A 20,566-nucleotide genomic window follows, 5' to 3' on the forward strand; every position below is an offset into this window, starting at 1 on the left:
CGTTCCTCACTTATAGTTATTTTGTTTTAGAAAGAGGGGGAAGACAGGAGAGGAAGGGGAAAAAGAAAATATTCCTCCCCCCAAAAAAAAGGTCAGAGCTAATCTTTTATGCTTTGTTATAGAAAATGGAGAGCAAAACCATCCTTGAGTTCCTGACGTTCCTGACCATCTGGATGCTCCTGAAAACATCATCTGTGGATGCCTGGCTAGTAGCACAGCCCCACGAGAAAGTGTGGATCACCCTGGCAAAGACTCTCAAACAAGAGCACGTGTGCTTGTCCATGGGCAGCGCCACCAACCCTCTGTCACCCTGCCTGCCCCAGCAAAGGCATTCACGCCCGCATCCAGAGACTCCAACACGCGCTCCAGGAACTCCAGACTGAAAAGGAGCCCCAGTGGTCTGAAGACCTTTTTGGGAGCTGGGGACTCAAAGGATGGGTTGCCTCCCTCCTCAAAAACAGTTTTTGGGTTTTCCTAATCATTATTATTTTCCTATGTATGTTTTCCTGTTCTAAGAAGTTATTAGCCAAATCTCTGGGAGATGCCTTTTTAAGAAGTAAAGAAGGGGGAGTTGTGGGGGCCAGGAAATCAGCTAATTCAGAGATCCTGGCCCTCCCTTGGAGGCAAGGCACTTTGCTCTAAGAGAGAGAAAAGTATCACTGCCAGCAATCTTTGAGTTAGTTCTGTTAAACTGTTACACTCCATTGCTGTTCTCCCCTGCCATCCCACCCCATACCTGCATCCCAGTTTCCCCCGCCCCTCTCCTCCCCTATAAATCCCCCAGTTTTTTCCCTGTTCCAGAGAGCTGCTGTCACTGGCTCCCTTCGCCGAGGGCCCGGCTGTAATAAAGGCCAGTTCTCTGCGGAACGCCACACAGCGCTCTGCTCTCTCCCTCCGTGTCGCCTGCACGCTGCCGCCGAGCTGAGCTGAGCTGAAATCACTCGCCGGGCAGAGGACGTGTCTGTGCCCCGGGCAGCCCAACCGCAGAACGCTTCCCCGGGAGTCGCGGCACCCCTGACACCTCCACCGCCGCGACAACCTATGAGAAAGCACAGCTGGGTTCTGCTCAGGGCATTTCAAACTCCCTGGGGTGTTTGGGACTTGCCCTTGCAAAGGCAGCATCTCAGGAAAACTCACAGTTTCTCTCCATGGACTCCCAGGATGTGTTGGCTTGGAAGGGACTTTAAGCTCCTCTTGTTCCAACTCTCAGCACACTCAGGACACCTTCCCCTAGACCAGTTTGCTCCAAGCCCCATCCAACCTGGCCTTGAACCCTTCCAAGGCTGAGACAATCACAGCTTCTCTGCAACCTGTTCTGTTCCTCCCAGATCTAAAATCATACCAAACTTAGCAGCCTCAGAGATCGATTTCTATCAAATATCTACATTTTTCTAGGAAAGAAACATGGCAAAACTTGTTTGCATCTGACTTTGCAAAATCAACACGAGCTCTTCAGAAAGGGCTGCCACCCACCTTTCTTATTTTTCCCCATTTGGTGGAACATTTTTATTCTGTTGTTGTTTGAAGCAGTATTTTAATGTATCTGGCTGAGGCTGCTTTAAATAGTCCAGCGAGATTCCAGGGTGTGAGGGGTGGAAACCTGAGCTCTTACACATCCAGTACTTCTGTTGTTGGAAGTCTTCAATCCCACCTCTCTGCTGGGATGAAATAGGTGCTACTCATCCAATTTCTAAAGGATCATGCATCAGGCTGACACTATTTGAAGACTTCAAAATAAAAAAGCCAATTGAAACCAACCTCTGCTCCTTTCCATTTTCTCTGCTCCACAGTTTAGGACAGAAGACAGGAGAGAAAGACTGTTTTGAGAACAATGTTTTCAGGACTCTAAAAAGAATATCAAAACCGCTCTGCCACACTCTCAGGTGCTGCAGCTCCAAAAAGCACTGGCTCTCTTTGCTCACAGAGTCACAATTGTGCTGGCATTTCTACCACACCACAGGACAGCGATTTTTTTCTTTTTCTCCTGGAAATACCTACAGCACTTCTGGGTAGCAAGGCAAACATGAGCCTCTTTTAGTGGCCCTTGAAATTGGACATGTGAAATGAGGTACACAAAGCCACAGGCCAGCTGAACCTGGCATCTCTGAATGGGTCTTCACATTCTCCCCAGGAAGATGAATGGCAATCACGATTTTGGCAGGGAAACTGCATCAGCTGGCAATTTGCTGTAGAAAATGTGCTTTCTGCTCCTCTCACAGCCAAAACTCCTACCCATTTCTTGGAAGTCCTTCTTAGATAAGGACCATGTTCAACTGAGTGGCAGTGAAGCCAAATGGCAATCCAGCAATCAATTGTCCTGTCCACAATCTCCTCCATCCACGTGGAAGGTTACTCACGGGTTACTCACGGAGTAAGTGTAGTGGTTTAGATTTGCTAATTTCATTTTCCCAGGTGGCGTACCAAAGTTATGTCGTGGTTTTAAAGCAGTAACTTAAAAATTACTAGAAAACTTACTTATTTCTTCCTGTGAGATATGGATTAGAGCAAGAGCAAAACAAGCCTAAAACTTAAAGAAATAAATAAAGTTTATTAACAAAACTACAAGAATAACAACACCAGAATAAACCTCCAGAAAACCCCTTTATCCCCCACTACCCACAATTCTTTTGTTCACATGACAACATAGAGACAAAAACTTTGGAACTTTGGTGTTTAAAACGTCCTAATTCCTGCTAGAGTCTTTTCATCAGTCTCTGTAGAGAAACAGAAGTCTTCTTCTGCTAATCTATGGAGTTTCTCACGAGAAAACTATTTCTGTTATAGTTTTCTATTTCTGCCATGCCAGCTGCCCAGAAATCCTGTCAGCAGTTCACTCCTCCGATTTCACATCACTCTGAGGTGTGTATGGGTCAATGAGTCTAGGGGTGTCATTTTTAAGGATGAGTTATTCAAAGGCAAAAGTTCTCTGCATCTGTCTCTGTGAGCTTCCCTGGAAACAGAAGTTTTCTCTTTGCCTCTCAAGGCCTCAAATTTTCAAATATTACTTCTCCCCTCTGTGTTCCAGCACCTCACTGTATCACAATTACTCCACCTCTTGCTCAAAATCCACCCTTTGAACACTCCATTCCTCCCAATATACTCTGTCATGAATTAAAGGAGTTTTTTCAGGACACTATTGTCCATCTCCATAGCTTAAACAGAAAAATATTTCAGTTTAATTAAAGCATCTCCTTATTCTCTACCTCTTCTGAAGCTTAATTCTTTTCTTTACTGTCTCTAATAGTTTATAAAGTCTCTTTACATGTTGATTCCTTTCTTTTTCTCTCTCTGGGTAAAAGGATTAATCTGCAAGTCTCATCTGGGTAATGAAAAGGTTAAAATCTTGCCCAGGCTTTGTAGATGGTTCTGTGATCTCTGCCGGAGCAGCGGCTGGAGCTGTGTGCGCTGGAAGATTCTTCATGGCTGCTCTGGAGAGTGTGGTCACTGTCTCAGCCCGCCGCAGCTCAAGAGCTTTTTCTTTCTTTCCTGGGCAGTCTGTGGTGAATTCAGTCGCAGCAAAAAGTGCAGCCGAGCCAGGGAGCGGCCTGGCCCAGCCAGAGCCCGGGGCAAGCCCCGCAGGCCCCATCTCCCGGCCGGGAGCCGCGGCAGGCCCAGCCCAGCCCCTGCCCGGGCCGCATGGGCTGGGCCAGGGACGGGAAGCCAGCTGGAGCTCAGTTACCTTTCACAGCCAGCAAACCAAGAGACAAAGAAATTCCCAGCCTTAGGGCTTAAGCTGCTGTTCACAGCTTGATCTCACTTTGCAGTGCTTAAAACTGCTGTCAATTCTTAGAAATGGCCAGCTGTTGGCGAGGAGACAAACTCCCATCAGCCGCCAGCAGTTTGAACTTCCTTAGGTGTTTCTCTTTGTTTTCTTTAATGCCAATCTATCACAACACCGTAGGGCAGCCTGGGCTGGAGAGGGCACAGGGATGGGCAGCAGCTTCAAGGCCCTGCCAGAGGCAACTTGTGCAGCCTTTGGCCATGGCTGCTGGCCCTGGGCCTGAGGCCAGCAGGGGACAAGTGACCCTGGCAGCCCTGGGGCCTCATTGCCTCCTTGTCCCTGCCCAGCAGCCTGGCAGGGGCCGCCCCATGGTGCTGCCCTTGGCATTGCACATCCCCACATGCCAGTGGCCCGGGAAGAGCCCTGAGCAATGAGGGAGGGACAGCATCTGCCTTGCCAGGGGCTGAGGCTCAGCCCTTGGCCCTTGGCATCCCTGAAACACATCCAGCTTTGCTCAGCACCACAGACACCTTTCCCTTGCTTGTCCCCAGCTGCCATCAGGGCCTCCAGTCTTCTGCTCTACCTGGAACCTGGGGACGCTTTCTCACTCGTGTCTCTCATTTCAACTACAAGAAACTTCAGTGTTTCCATCTGACTTGGAGCTCTTGAGAAGTTTCTGGAGCACACTCTGAGGGACTGAGTGTGATGCAAAGAGCCCCAAAGGCCCGAGAGGGTGATGAAAGTGCTGGTGCTGTGTCTGTGCTGCTGAGCTGGGCCGGGCTCCTGGCCCAGAGGCAGCTCCTGGCAAGGGCAGCACTGCAGAGAGGAGACAGCTCTGGCCAGGAGCAGCTCCTGAGCACAGCCCAGCAGGGCTGGGGCCCTGCCAGGGCATCTCAGGGACACAAGCAGGCCCAGACAGAGCTCCCAGGGGCTCAGCACTGGCAGGGGCTGTGTGATGTCCCAGAGGGGGCTGTGTCACAGTGGCACCTCTGGGGCTGTGTCCTGGAGCCCCAGAGCAGCTGGGATGTCAGAAAGGGACTGTGTGACAGCTCTGAGTGGGTTGTGTGAGGTCACAGATGGGGCTGGGACATGACAGAGTTTGTTGTGTGAGGTCACTGATTAGCTACAGCATCATAGAGGGGATTCTGTGACATCACAGAGCAGGCTGTGACATCACAGAGAGGACTGTGACATTAGACATTAGATACATGACATCACAGAGCAGGCTGTGACATCATGGCATGGCTGTATGACATCACAGACCTGGCTGTGAGATCAAAGTGTGTTCTGTGACATCACAAGGTGTCTGTATGACATCACAAAGAGGGCTGAGTGACATCACTGATGGCCTTGTGACATCACAAAGCTGGCTGTGACATCACAGAGGAGGGTGTGAGGCCATTGAGCACACTCTGCCTTCATAGAGGGTGGCTCTGTGACATCTGAGAGTGGTTTGTGACATCAGAGTGTCACTGTGTAGCATCATAGAGCAGGCTGTGACATCACAGTAGACTGTGACAATATCTGCTGTCTTTGTGACATTACAGTCTTCTGTGACATCCCTCCACAGCTGTATGACGTCACAGGATGACATCCCAGAGTTGGCTCTGTGACATCACAAGGGCTGCCCAGAGTGGGCTGTGACATCACAGGGGCAGTGTGACATCCCAGGTGTCTGTGTGACATCACAGGGGCAGTGTAACATCCCAGGTGTCTGTGTGACATCCCAGGGAACTCTGTGACATCCCAGGTGTCTGTGTGACATCACAGGGGCAGTGTGACATCCCAGGGAACTCTGTGACATCCCAGGTGTCTGTGTGACATCACAGGGAGCAGTGTGACATCACAGGGGCAGTGTGACATCACAGGGGGAAATGTGAGGTCACTGGGGAGGTCACTCCACCCCAGCCCCTCTCACAGTTCCCCCCAGAGAAGTCCAACGCTGCTCCTGCACAGCGGGGTCCCCTGTCCCCCCGGGTTCCCCCACCCCTGGTGCCGCAGCCTTCCCCAGAGGATGTTCCATCAGATCGACCCCAGAGCCTGACACAGGGACGGGGCTGGGGCCGTGGAGGTGGGACGGGGGGACAGGGGGGGACAGGGACCCCCAGGAGCATCCCTGTGTCCCCCAGGGCCAGAGCCTGGGCCAGGGCTCCTTCACCCTGTCACCAACGAGGACTTGAGAGAGTTTGAAAAATCCCCGGCAAGGGAGCAGCAAAAACCAGATTTAATATTAAGTGACAGCAGCACAAAGTTCCTTGGCAAGAGTCACTCTGTAACACCTTGGGCCGGAGCTGATCTGGCTCTGTCACTTTGGGCCGCACCAGGAGTGGGTCACAGCCCAGGAGCAGGATGAGCCCAGCTGTGACTGGAGCACTCGCTCTGTGGCTTTTGGCTGTCAGTCTGTGCTATGAGGACACAAGGATGAGAGGGAGGTCTTTTGCATGGGATAACAGAGGATTTATTGCTCTGGGGAATCTTGGGGGCAAAAGACAGAAAATGCGAGCGTGCAACAGATGAAATAGGGAGGTGGTTCAAAGGGAGAGTACAAAGCATCAGCTAATCAGAGATATCCTGGGGAGGGTAAAAGGCAGGGTTCACAAAATCATCCTCCAATGAAGGCGGTATGGGGGGAAATTGGGTCACATGGACTAATCAAACATCGAAATTTAGGGGATTTCTGAAGTGGAATTCCAAGCATGCAGTGGGTCTAAGGTAGAATTTACAGGTGACTCAGGGTAAATTGACCAAGTGGGGTGGGAGGGTCTCATTTGGACCAAACCTTCAACTGGGGCAATGACAGAACATACCATGAACAAGAAACACACTGCAACAACCACCCTTTGTCCTGTTGTGGCAGGCCCCACTAAAACCTTTGTCCACCATTGCATTTCCAATGAGCTGGGTTTCCATGGCAATTGCCAGGACAGGTGACCCAGGTGTGGTGTCCCAGGGAGGGTTGCCATGGAAACAGGTGGCAGCACTGACCCTTTCTGTCTGGCTGAGCTGACCTTTGGCCCAGGCAGCGGCGTTTGCTGCTGGTTCCACGACGCCTGACCAGCCAGCGCGGCACAGGGCAGGTGGCCGTGGCACAAGCCCCCAGCAAGGGATCCCCTCTGGCTCTGGGCAGTGACAGCAGCCCTGAGCAAAGGGCTGGCACAGTGGGGTCAGTGCAGTGACCATGGCAACAGCCCCTTGCAATGGCCCAGGGCAGGTTGGGATGATAATCCACCCTCACAGCTGGCCCAGGGCAGCTCTGCAGTGCCCTTCCCCACAGCCTGGCTGCACAGAAGCACTTCCAGGGCTCTCTGCATTTCCCTTCCTTCACTCTTGCCTCACTCACACACCTCCCAACCACCCACTTGGTGCTTTCAGCTGCAAGGAGTTCAAAGCTTGTCTGTCCTTCAGCAGCTGCTCTAATTCTGCCTTCAGCCAACTCTGGCTTTGTGTTTATTGCAGAGCTTCCTGTGTGTCTGAAACATTCCTTGCCTGGTTCTGCCTTGGGGAAGGGGAACCTCCTTGGTGGCACCTTGGGCTGGCACACACTTGAGGAGGGTGTCTGTTTTCCACGGGGAAACTCAGCAGTTTTAGACTGCTAAAATGAAAGAAGAAAACCCCTCTTTGCCTGAGTGCAGCCAGTTGTGTGAGCAAAGCAGATCCCAGAGGAGTGAGGAGAGACAGGATGGGGCTGGGGAATGTGGAGCAAGGTTGTCCACACTGGGTCAGATCTCAAGACACAGCTTCTCTGACCTGGCCAGACCTCCTTAGGAGAGACCCTGGATCAATAATGATCACTGAATGCTGCAATCACCTCTGCTCTAAAGTGAACAGGAATAAAAGACACGCTTTAAAATAGGAACACATATTTCCTAGAAGTTCTTTGAACTATTTCTCCATAACTATTGCAGGAAACTTTCCTAAGAACTGCACCAGACCAGAGGGAAATCAAGGCACAGCCATGGTTTGTTGGGACTTGCTTGATCCTAATGAGCCCCGTGGTGCATTTGGAGCTGAGCCCTGGAACCTCAGGGCCTGAGAGAAGATTGCACAAACCTTTCCAGGAGTCCAAGTCAGAGGAAAATATCCAAAGTTTCTCCAAGGATTAATGGGTGCCACTGAGGTCCATCCCCAGCACAGGCTCCTCATGGACTCCTTGGAGGAGAGAACTGGAGGCCAGGATTGCACAGAAACCTCTCAGAGACTCAGTGTGGAAAGGACAATCCAAAGCAGCTGAAAAAGCCCTGAGTATCTCAAAGTATTGATGAGCCCCACTGAGTGTCAATGCAGAGCTCCCAAGGGACTCGTTAAAGCAGATAATTGGGGCCATGATGGCACAAACTTCTCAGAGATTCAGTGTGGGAAGGAAAAAGGAAAGTACCTTAAGAACCTGAAGTACCTTGAAGCATTAATGAGCTCCACTGAGTGTTGTTACTGACAAAGCCTCTCAAGGGACTAATTACAGCAGATAATTGGAGGCCAGGATTGCACAAACTCTCAAAGACTCCAAGGCAAAAGCCAAAGTCCTTTGAAAAAGCTGCAGTTGCTGGGAGCATGAAGGAGCCCCCAGGGCCATTCCTGAGCAAGGCTCCCCAGGGACTCCTTCCAGCAGATCCCTGAGGCCACTGGCATGTGGGCTAGGGGGGATGCTGAGGGCAGGCCAAGGGGGTGACAGTGGCCAGCCTTGCTGGGGCTGTGCCAGGAGGCCCCAGGGCCTCAGGACAAGGTGTCTCCTCACAGCCCTTGCTGGCACAGAGGCTGCTGTGGCCCAGGGCACCAAGACTTGGCTTCTTTTTGTCCCCACCTGTCATCAGTGCATCCAGTTCTCTGCTCTGCCTGGGGCCTGGGGACACTTTCTCAGTGCTGTCCCTCAGTGGGACCCATTAAAAGGAAAAGAAACTTTGGAGTTCCATTCTGACTTGGAGTTCTTGAGAGGTTTCTTCCCCTCCCTCTCAGGGACTGATGTTCAGGGCCTCAGCACAAAGCCCCAAGAGGCTCATTAAAGTCCTGCTGCTGTGTCTGTGCTGCTGAGCTGGGCCGGGCTCCTGGCACAGAGGCAGCTCCTGGAAACCAAGAAGAGCTTCAAAAGCACATTTCTCTTGCTGAGCAGCTCTTCTGCCAGCCCAGCAGGGCTGGGGCACTGCCTGCAGCCACCCCGGGCACAGCCCAGAGGCACAGAGAGCTTCAATCAGTCAGGGCTGGGAAGGTGCTGAGAAGTGCCTGGGGCAGAATCCCTGCCAGCCCTTGACACAGGAAGCCTCTGGCTGCAGGACAATGCAGCTGCAGCTCCTGAAGCCATCTCCTAAAGCTGGAACATGCCAGTGCCTACAGACTCTGTGAGTACATTCTCTGCCTGTCCCTTGTGCAGAGCAGCCAGGGGTGCCCAGGGCTGTCCTGCAGAGCAGGGTCCTGCAGCCCAGGGCGCTGTGCTGGGGCAGGGACTCTGCTGCCTGCCAGGGACAGCTCTCAGCCGGCCCGGGGAGCTGCTCCCAGCGCTGGGGAGAAGCTGTGGGGGGAAGGAGCCACCCTGAGCAGGGCAGGGGCTGCTGCTGAGAGGGGCTGTGTGGGGCAGGGCTGCTCCCAGCTCCAGACCTGCCTGGACACAGCTCCGGAGGACACTTCCCAAAGGAAGGTGAGACAGGGATTGCTGTAAAGATTAGGAGATTTCCTGAGTGTTTTCAATTTCTTTCTTTAAGCAGGGTGGGAAAGTTGCAATGATGACAAAAGGATTTTTACTTTTTATATATTTTAAATATATTTTTAGATTTGTAAACTATTATTATATAGTTTATAAAATCATAATCCTTAAGTAACTCTATTAAACTGCTATTATATACTTCTATAACTGTTATCCTGATTTAGCTCTAGTACATTTCCTAACCTTTCTCTTAGATTTTAGAACAATAAAGTGACTTTCTAAATAGATTTCTGAAATACTATATAGTCTTATCATCAGAAAGAGGAGCTACAAGAAGAACATTTTGCTTTTTAACTGGAATGTGAGCAGTCATAACAAAAAGTGGGGCAAAGAAACCCTTGGACCAACTCCAATGGGTTGACTCAGGGGCGTGTAACTGGGGCAATGAATCTCCTATTGAATGTTTCTGTTAAATATCCTAATTAATCAACCTTCATAAATTGTTGAAATAAGTGGCTGGGTATGCCACATCCCCACTGGGACACCTGGAAGCTTCCAAAAAAACTGATTTTTACTTTACTGTTCTAACACTGTTAAAAGTTTGTGGGTTTTTTCTCTTTTGATTATAGACAACAGGGTGATGAGAGAAGCAGAAGAGGAATTGTAATCCCAGAATCACAGAACATTCTGAGTTGAAAGGGACACACCAGGATCAGCAAAGTAATGTTGGAACATTTACAGAGATGCCAGAATTGTAACTTTGGGTGCTCAGTCTCTCTGCTGGGAGCCTCCTAAATGGCCTAAATGCACTGCTCTGATATTGTCATTGTTACCTGGGGCTCTCAGGGAGGCTCTGGCATCTGCAGCAGCTGAGTCAGGCCCTGCCCTTGGGATTGCTGCCAGGCAGGTGTGTCCATGGGAATGGGGTGTCCCAGCTTCCCTGTGACCTGTGGGGCTGTGGGCAAAGCAGTCCATGGGAAAGGGGAATGAGCTGAGCTGCCTCCCTGAGATCCCATCATGGGCACACCTGGGCATCTCCTTGCTGTGTCCTTCCAAGCTCTGAGCTGCCCTCCTGGCTGCAAATCTGTGCCAGAGCCTCTTGGACTTCCCTGAATGTCCCACGGGGAAGGGCAGAGATGTCACAGCTGAGGAAATGCTGTTGGCTTTGCCAAGGGAGCCGTGAGTGTCCTTGGCAGAGGGGGGTGCTGAGACCTTGCCCAGAGACCTTTAGAGAGGGTGAGACATTCAGGGATCCCTCTGCCCTGGGCAGGGTCTGGTTTATGCCAGGGTGACACAGGAGTGTGACTGTGCTCTGATTCCAGCCAAAGGTGCAAACCCAGGGCAGTTGGGAACAAGCCCATCCAGCCCCTCACCTTCCCTAAGCCACAGGGAATCCTTTGCCTCTCACATCTCTCAGTGGCAAGCTCTGAGTGCAGCAGAAATGCTGGGGATTTCTGACCTCAGAGAACCAGGAATGATGTGTGGGCAGGAGAACAATTCCTAAAACCATCTCCTGCCATACTTTAGAACTGTGTGTGCAGGTGGTACCAAGCCCTTCAGCTTTAGGAGTGATTCCCCTGACAAATCCTGAATTTCCAGCCTTGTCCCTCTGCCACATGGCCACAAACCCAGGGCAGCAGGGCAGGGATGGCTCCTGGAGAGCCCCCAGGCGCAGGCCTGGCTGCTCCTGGCACACTCAGACAGCACAGCTGGAGCTCAGGCAGGGACCTGGGTGAAGGTTTTCCCAGAGCAGGAACAAAGGAGAGTCCCAGCCTCTCCTGACTTGTCACTGTTCTTTTTCCATGAACAGGTCCCCATGTGCAGCCACAGCAAATGTCCAACAGCAGCTCCATCAGCCACTTCCTGCTGCTGGCACTGGCAGACACGCGGCAGCTGCAGCTCCTGCACTTCTGCCTCTTCCTGGGCATCTCCCTGGCTGCCCTCCTGGGCAACGGCCTCATCATCAGCGCCGTAGCCTGCAGCCACCACCTGCACAGCCCCATGTTCTTCTTCCTGCTCAACCTGGCCCTCACTGACCTGGGCTCCATCTGCACCACTGTGCCCAAAGCCATGCACAATTCCCTCTGGGACACCAGAGAAATCTCCTACACAGGATGTGCTGCACAGCTTTTTATCTTTCTGTTCTTCATCTCAGCAGAGTTTTATCTCCTGACCATCATGTGCTACGACCGCTACGTGTCCATCTGCAAACCCCTGCACTACGAGACCCTCCTGGGCGGCAGAGCTTGTGCCCACATGGCAGCAGCTGCCTGGGCCACTGCCTTTCTCAGTGCTCTCATGCACACAGCCAGTACATTTTCCCTCCCCCTGTGCCATGGCAATTCCCTAGACCAGTTCTTCTGTGAAATTCCACAGATCTTAAAGCTCTCCTGCTCAAATTTCTATACTAGAGAACTTGGGCTCATTGCAGTCAGTGTCTGTTTAGCACTTGGCTGTTTTGTCTTCATTGTTTTCTCCTATGTGCAGATCTTCAGGGCTGTGCTGAGGATCCCCTCTGAGCAGGGACGGCACAAAGCCTTTTCCACCTGCCTCCCTCACCTGGCCGTGCTCTCCCTGTTTGTCAGCACTGGCACATTTGCCAACCTGAAGCCTCCCTCCATCTCCTCCCCATCCCTGGATCTGGCACTGTCAGTTCTGTACTCAGTGGTGCCTCCAGCCCTGAACCCCCTCATCTACAGCCTGAGGAACCAGGAGCTCAAGGCTGCAGTGTGGACACTGATGACTGGACAATTTCAGAAACATTAAACTGCTGGCCAGTTTCTGCAAATCACTTGTAATAAAAGTCATCTTTGATAGTTCTTGTTTTCGTTTTGGAGATTCTTTTTCTTTGTTTTACGTTTAAATCTTGTCCACAAATAAATGTCATTGTTTGTGCCATTTCTCATTTTGTTTCTCTCCACCTTCCCTGTGGCCACAGACTGTGTCAATGAGGGGCTGAGCTCTTGGTGGCTTTAAATGAACTAAAGGGTCTCCCAGCAAAGTTTTCTCCAGAGATCTGCCTTTTGTTCCCTTCTCTGGAGCTGCAGCAGCAATGTCTGTGTGTAGAGCTGGGGACAAGTCAGGGGTGGCACTGAAGCTCTGCTCCTGCTGGCCACACCATTCCTGATCCAGGCCAGGGGCCTCCTTGGCCACCTGGGCACACTGCTGGCTCATGTCCAGCCTGCTGTCCATCAGTGCCCCAGCTCCCTTTCTGCCTGGCTGCTGTCCAGCCACTCTGTCCCCAGCCTGGAGCACTGCAGGGGTCATTGGGGCCAAAGTGCAGGACCCGGCACTTGGACTTGTTAAACCTCACCTTGTTGGGTTTGGCCCCTGGATCCAGCCTGTCCAGGTCCCTGTGCAGAGCCCTCCTACCCTGCAGCACATCAACACTCCCAGCACACCAACTTGGTGTCACCACGGTTCTATGGGGCCCTGGAGTGTCCCAATGGTCTCCATGATTCCATGAGGCCTCCCAGGGTCACAATGTCCCTTTGGTTCCATGGGACCCCTTGGTGTCACAAAGTCCCATGGATCCTTGGGCCCCGCAGTGTCACAATGGCGCCTTGGTCCCCCAAGGCCCCACAGTGTCACAGTAGATCCTTGGTTCCATGAGGTCTCACAGTGCAGCAATGCTCTCCTTGGTTCCACACTGTCACCACTGGGCCTCTTGGGCACCATGGTGTCAAACATGTTTCCTTCATTCCATGAGTCCCTGAGGTGCAACACTGGCCCCTTGGTTCCATGGGGCCCTGCAGTGTCCCAGTGGCATGGGCCTCATGACACGAGGTCCTGCTCTGTTGCAATGCTCTGCATGGTTCCACAAGGCCCTGCAGTGTCACAGGGGCCTCTTGATTCCATGAGCCCAAGAAAGAGGTGGCCTCTGGAATAGTAAAATTGATCAACAACCTCCAAGTGGCTGAGGATCCCTCACCATTACAACAGAAATGAACAGGATTGGACACAGATTCCTGGCTGCCCCAGCTTTGGGATGGTCCCTGGACCTGGAGCAGGAGCAGCTCTTGAGGGCCCCAAGGCCAGGGCTGTTGTGCTGGCCTGGGCAGGTGGGATGGCAGGAGGGGCTGCAGAGCTCTCAGCGCCTCAGGGAGAGGGGAGCAGGGCACCCAGGGAGCCTCCTTTTCCCTTGGCCAAGCACCTTCCCCCATGGCTGAGGTGTTGCCTTCGGTGGCGTGGTGACCTGGTTCAGGAACGGCACCGTGACCAACCCCAGGTCGCTCGGTCCATGTGCTCGCAGACTCCAATGTGGTGGATGGCAAATGGCATTTATTGGTAAAAGATACATCATTCTATAGTATGTGTCCATTACATCACTTCCGTCTGCTTACATCATAAACTAAACTCTGCTGGCTATCAGGAGAGGGGCCCTATCTTCCCGTACAGCGTGATATCTTCCGACTGCCAGACCGTAACTAACTACATTTCCCCCCTCCCTATGCACAATTACCTTGGCTAAGACATAACAGTCTTAACGTTCTTAACATCTTAATAATCTTAACATCATAACAATCTTAACCAGATAACAATCTTAACATACTAAAAGCATCCTATTTTTATTCTATTCTTTATAACAATTACAAACTCATATTAAAAGCATAAGGTATGTTAAGCAAGAGATAACCGGGGTGTAACTGGGAATAGCTAAAGGGAATTTCAAACAAGAACATTTTTAAAGCAATTGCTGGCATTCTATCAACATGATGCTAACTTTCTCTAGGCGACTTTTAACAAATGACACAAGCTTATTCAATATACAGGGTCCAAAAATCAATGCTACCACAATCATTATGACCGGTCCTGCTAAGGTAGATATGAGTGGCCAGCCACAGTGAATGGTCAAACCATGATGTAAACCGATTCTGCTGTGCTTCCCGTTCTCTTTTCTGCTTTTCTAATCCTTCTCGTAATTTGGCCGTGGTGTCCCTCACTATTCCTGTGTGATCTGCATATACACAACATTCTTCCCTCAGTGCAATGCATGTCACAATCCGCAAGGTGGGATTCGTGATGTGGTTCTTTTAGCCGGTCTTAGAGTACAAAAGATTATCAGCAAACCAAGGACTTAAACAGCAAAACACACTTTATTGAGTGCTCATCAGCACTAATATGCAATAGAGGGAAAAGAGGAGAAAGCAAAGCCTAAGGAAAAGAGAGTAAGGGGATTATAGCTACCAACGTCAAAGTCCACTCAGCCGTCCAACGATGCAGTCTTCTGTCCATTGGGGAGATCTCAAAGGAAGGTCAGTTTGGGGTGTGATTTTATAGTCTTTTGCAAAGCGAGGGGCGCAGGGCCAAAACCAGAGGAGACTGATTATTGTTGTGTAAAAACACTCGCTTGCGGTGAGACTTCTCCAGGGTCAAGCTGCTCAAGTATAAGCAATTTATTATAAGGGTAAAAAGAGGGGAGACCCGTGTCCGCCACCAGCCTCGGCGTCCATGTGGTCAGGAGGAGGAGGGAGAGAGCGGGCAGAGCAGGGGAGGTTGGAAAAGGGGAGGGAGGGAGGAAGAGAGCAACAGAGGGAAAGGGGAGGGAGGGAGTAAGAGCAACAGAGGGAAAGAGGGAAAAACCAGAGGGAGAGAGCAGGAAAGACTAGTGAGAGGGGTAGGAGCAGGGAGAGGGGGCTGAGAGTTAAGAGTGGGGGAGAGGGGTAAAGGGGTAAGAGGTGAGGGAGAGGGGTTCAGAGGTAGGAGAGAATAGTTAAGAGAGCAAAGTTCTTGTTACAATCCAATATATCTTTTTCTATAATGAATATTCTAATTCCCAGTAACCAATCACTATGAGACACACCCAGTAAAGAATTTACATACAGCCTATGAGCTTCCCTATATTAACATACAGTGTTGCATTTTAAATTCTACAAAGCTTTACAAGTTCTTTCCTTGCTTCTTGACCTTTGGACTTTCTATCAGCAGAAGGACATTGTTTTATCAACAGGGATTCTTCTCTAGCTGGCTAGGCTATTGTTCTTTGGTTAACCAGTACTCAGTATCCTATGACTCAAAGCAGACTTTCCTTGCTACTTCGATTCTAGCCTTCATATTTTAGAATCTTCTGCCAAACAATCACATTCATAAGGGTTCCCTGTTTCACCCTCCCCAACAACTGATGATCATTGTGATGAATTCCATTGCGCAGGGGGCAGGTGTAGGGTACGGAGCGATCCATGTCTTGCAAGCCTCTGCTCACCAGCAGGAACGAGAGCCGTGAGTCATGGAGAACCCGTTGTGCAGGTTACCATGCACAAGCCTCTGCTCACCAGCAGGAACGAGAGCAGTGTACCGTGCAACCACCTGCAAACAATCACTTAGCAAACATCCACCTCAGCTAGGCCCAAACCCCCAAAGCAAGTCCCTTGTGATATTCAGGGTCTCAGTCTCTGTCCTTGAGACAGTTGTGAGACAGATGAGGGACTCTTCGGACCATCTCTTACATGGGTGACAAGGTGGGAGTTGCAGCTGAAGCCTTTCCTACATTCCCAACACTCACAGGCCCATTCCCCACTGTGGATCATCTGGTGGCAGATCAGGCTGTTGCTCTGGCTGAAGCTCTTCCCACACTCCTAGCACTTGTAGGGCTTCTCCCCATCCTGAAGCTGCTCATGGACCACCAGCTCAGAGCCCCAGCTGCATCTCCGGCCGCCTTCCCAGCACAGGGTGGGTCTTTCCTCTTCAGAGTACCCTGGACTGGGTTTGGAGCCCCTCTTCCTGTGGGATCTCCAGGGTTTTTCTACCCCATTAGATACTTGTGCCCTGGAGCTGCTCAAAATGGCCGCTTCCATGAGGTTCTGCCGTGGGGATTTGTCCTCCCTGGTCTCCATCCTCAGCTCCTTGTCTGGGGGAGGAAGGACAAGGAGAGGATGGGATTTGCCTCCGTGCCAGAGGGAAGGGGAAGGAGATCCCCCCAGTGCGTCCCCGGCAGGACGGCGTTGGCAGCGGGGTTGTCCTGCAGCCAGGGGCCATGCTGGGCTGGGAGATGGAGCAGGAGAGAGAGGGAAAGGGGCACTGACTTCCTCCTCACCTGCCTGGGTGTCCTGGGGCATCTTCCTCTTCCTCACAGCCTCCTCCTCCATCCAGTTAAGGTTTGGGAATGGGAAATCCTGGTTTGGGGAAAAATACAATTCATGAGCACATTGGATTAGGGGGTTCCTCCTGCCCAAGTCCATCTCTAGAAATCACAAGTTATCCATAAAAACTTCCAAAACATCAAGGTTCAGCCCTAAAAATGCCTCTCAGGAGTTTTCCATCTCTGGTATCTCCCCTTTGGTGTTCAGGGGTTCCCTCCTGTCCCAGCTGCTGGGAGTCATGCTTGTACTGGGGGGCCCTCCGTCTACTCGATCCCATCCCTCCTCAGGCTGCTGGGAGTGCCAGGAATCCAAAAAGTTCCCCCCATTTCCATCTCCCCACTTAGGGATGCTGGGACCCCCCAGCGTCCCCCCAAGGGGCATTTTCCGCTCAGCTTTGCAGTCCTTAAGTCACAAATATCCCCTCCCCAAAAACCCAACCCAGGAACCTCCCACAATATCTGGGCTGAGTTCCCCCTCTCCAGTCACCTGTGGGATGGGGGTGATGATCCCACTAGTGGGGGACTGTGAATTCCGGGAGTTCTTGACCTCTTGGTTCCTTCTCCTTTCCCTGATCCTCTTTTGTCCCTCCTCTTCCTGTTGAAGTTCATTTAAACAATTATGGTCTGTCCCAGGGGAAGAACTCACCCTTGGTGTTGTATAAGGTCAGTCCCTACCTAACCTCCCTTTGCTTTTCCCTATCCCATTGGCTGTAACCCCCCTGTATCCCCTCACCACCCCTCCCCCAAGTTTAAGAGATAGCACCCGAGGAATCTCAGCCTCTTCCTTGCCCTGGGTGATCCACATGAATAAACCCAGGACCACGTCTCGTAAGTCTGAGCCTTCTTTACCTAAAATATTTTAGGTCCCTGTTGTATATATTTTGAGACCCCTTCCCGCCCGTGTTCTGTGAAGGGCGGACACATCCCCATGGGGGACAAGAATGAAGGGGTTCGTGGAGTATTTACAACATCTTCCTCCCTCTCCTCCCCTTCCATCCCTTTTCTTTCTCCTCCCTAACATCAGCTCCTTCTCCTGCTTCCATTCTTTCTCATTTTCTTTCTTCATCCCTCCTGTTCCATCCCTCCTCCTCCTCCTCCCCCAGGAGCAGTGACACCCTCGGTGCCCCGTTCCCAAACCCCTCACAGCCCATGGCAGGAGCGGGGATGGAGCTGGGACAGGTCGGGATGGGCAGCGCGGGGCTCTCCGCTGCTCCCACCCGCTGGGGACGGGGGGAACCCGGCCCGGGGAAAAGGAGAGGGAAACTGGGAAAACTGGGGGCTGCAGATCCAACCTGGGGCTGGCTGGGGACCCTGGCTGGGGACTGCCAGCCCTTGGGGCTCCTCTGGGGAGATGCGGGAGGGGGGAACACAGAGAGGGCTGGGGGATTCCAGGAGTGGCAGCACTGGCAGGGACTGGTTTGTACTGGGATCATCCTGGCAGTGGCTGAGATTGCACTGGCTGTGTACTGACATCATACTGGGATCATACCGGGAGCAGCTGGGCCCATGCCAGGAGAGACTGCAATCACACTGAGGGAAACTGGGATCATACTGGCAGTGAGTAGGAAACTGCAGGAAGCAATTGAGACCAGGTTGGGGGCAAATGGGATATAATGGCAGTGACTGGGATCATGCTGAGGCTGACTGGGAGCACCTGTGAGCAACTGGGGTCATGCCAGGAGCAACAGGCAGGAACTGGGAGTGACTGGGTGCATGCTGGGGGTAACTGGAAGCAACAGGACTTATACTGGGATGAACTGGAATCATGCAGGAGGTGACTGAGATCATACTGGCAGGGAGTCCAGCTACGCTGAGGCTGACTGGGAGTGGTTGAGAGCTGGAAGGAACTGGGATGGACTGCCCTGTGCTCCCCAGAACACCAGTATCACCCCCATATGTCCCATAAGTCTCCCCCAAACTCTTCAGGATCCCCAAGTGCCCCCTCAGTGACTGTTTGGGACCCCCCAAAGCGTCCCTGGATCCCTGAATGCTCCTGACTCCACAGACGCCTCTTCCAGCCACTGCTGGGAATTCATCTCCCATCATCCCAGAACACAGTTCCACGCCAAAACCTCCTGCCGTGCCCCACGCCCTAAAGAGCCCGGTTAGAGCTCCCCAGGTTCCCCCAAGTGCTCCCGAGACGTATACATTCGCCCCGAGGACCTGCAGCCACAGCTCGGATGCAAAAGTGTTTCCCAAGTGCCTTCCCGCACCGCCAAACCCGCCTTCCGAGCCACTTCCGGGACTACAGCTCCCATCATGCTCCGCGGCGCCCATAGAGCGCTATTCCAGCCGGGACTTCATCTCCCGTCATGCCCCACGCCTCATCGGAACCCATTGGAGCTGTGCTTACAAATCCCGTCATGCTCCGCGGGCCCATTAAACCCTATTATACCGGCGCCTACAACTCCCATCATCCCCCGCGGCCCATAGATTCCCTGTTATAGCCCCCCAAGTGTCCATCCGGACCCCGAAGGGCCCCCAGATTCCCCTCCCTGACCTCCAAGTGCCCCCCTAGACCCTCAAATGCTCCCCCAGACCCCGAATTGTCCCACAGAATCCCTAAGTGCCCCTCCAAGTGCCCACCCGGCTCCCCCAAGTGTCCTCCAGACACCCAAATTCTCTCTAAATTCCCTTCCCAGACCCAAAACTGCCTCAAATGTTACCCGGAAAAGTCTCCGTGGACCACAAAGAGGCCCCTTTTGTGTTCCCTGATTTTCCTCCCTGTTTTCTCAGACAGTTCTCCCCTGTCTGAGAAAATGATAAAAAAGATGATTAACGAACTAAAAATAGGAATAATTTGCATAAAGAGGGAGAAATAGTGGTCAGTTAATTAATGAAGGGAATTGTGGTACTTAAAACCAAAGACCAGTAATGTTTTTAGTTGCTAAAAATGTATCAATTATTTTATATAAATATTAAAATTAGTTTATAAAAAGATAGACTAATATTATTATAAAAATTAAAATTTTATTTTTATTTATCTATTAGATTTTAATTATAAAGAAAAATTGATAAATGTTTTCGATGTTTTGGGATGTCAGTCCCAGGTGGGCGATGTCAGACATGCTGAGGCTCGGGGTGAGGAGCAGGTTGTCCAAACAGGGGCAGCCCACAAGGGGCTCATTCTTCTCCATGACCAGACCACCTCAGGAGACATTCAGCATCAAGATCACTTGGGGAATGCTTCTGTCACCTCTTCTCTCAACTAGAAAATAGAAAAATACACCCTTGATTTAAATAAAATAAAAAACATGGTGGATTTTCAAATCTTCCTCCTTAACAGAACTCCAAACTGACTCCAAGCAGCTGCACAAGCCTTGGACTTGAAGACAGTGGAAGGAAGAGAAAGAGCCCCCAAGGCTTTCTGTATTTTAATGAACCCCAGGCTGGATTTGGGGCTGAGTCCAGGACCCTCAGGCACTGAGAGAAGGTTGAAGAAGCTGCTTAAGGAGTCAGACGCAAAACTCCAAGTCCCCTGGAGCATCCCTGGGCCCCACTGACTGCCGGCTCCTGGCACACTCAGCCATGGCATGGTCCAGGCTCACGCTGGGACACCTCCTGCACCAAAATTCTACCCTGGCAGGGACTTTTCTTTCTCCTCCTCTCCAGGCTGAACCTGCCAAGCTGCACTTTGGGGAGGTTTCCTTCTCTTGCCACTGCCAAGGAAAGCTGTATCTCCTGCTGTTCACAAACAGAGAAGGGCTGCTGGGGGATGTGGGGGTTGGAGGCTGCCTGGGGTGCAGTGACCATGAAATCATCGAGTTTTGAAATATTCTGTGAAAGAAGGAGGAGCATCAACAAAACTCCTACACTGGACTTCCAGAGGGCAAATTATGGCCTATTCAGGATGGTTCTTTGGTTGCTAATGAATCAGGTACAGATTTTTTTAAGGGTAGGAGTCCTTAAACAAAGGGGTCCAGGAAGAACTGACATACTTCAAGAAAGAAATCTTCATTCCTTATTGGGGGGGATATGGTTACCAAAGATGAGGAAAAGGCTGAGGTACTCAACACCTTCTTTGCCTCAATTTTCAACAGTAGGACAGGTTTTCCTCAGGACAAGTGTTCTCCTGAGCTGGTAGATGGGGACAGGGAGCAGAACAGCCCCCTGTAATCCAGGGGGAAGCAGTCAG

At 51.5% G+C, this 20,566-nt stretch overlaps 1 protein-coding gene across 1 annotated transcript; it reads left to right on the forward strand.

Moving 5' to 3' along the window:
• Window positions 1–11,168: 11,168 nt before the first annotated feature.
• LOC147646587 (olfactory receptor 14J1-like) lies at window positions 11,169–12,172 on the forward strand. The gene has a single exon (XM_086873280.1). It carries the CDS (start codon window positions 11,187–11,189, stop codon window positions 12,117–12,119), a length of 933 nt encoding a protein of 310 aa, XP_086729406.1. The 5' UTR covers window positions 11,169–11,186; the 3' UTR covers window positions 12,120–12,172.
• Window positions 12,173–20,566: the final 8,394 nt, after the last annotated feature.

The sequence above is a fragment of the Cyanistes caeruleus genome, unplaced genomic scaffold, assembly GCF_971803275.1.
Source record: "Cyanistes caeruleus unplaced genomic scaffold, bCyaCae1.hap1.1 HAP1_SCAFFOLD_91, whole genome shotgun sequence".
Lineage (NCBI taxonomy): Eukaryota > Metazoa > Chordata > Aves > Passeriformes > Paridae > Cyanistes > Cyanistes caeruleus.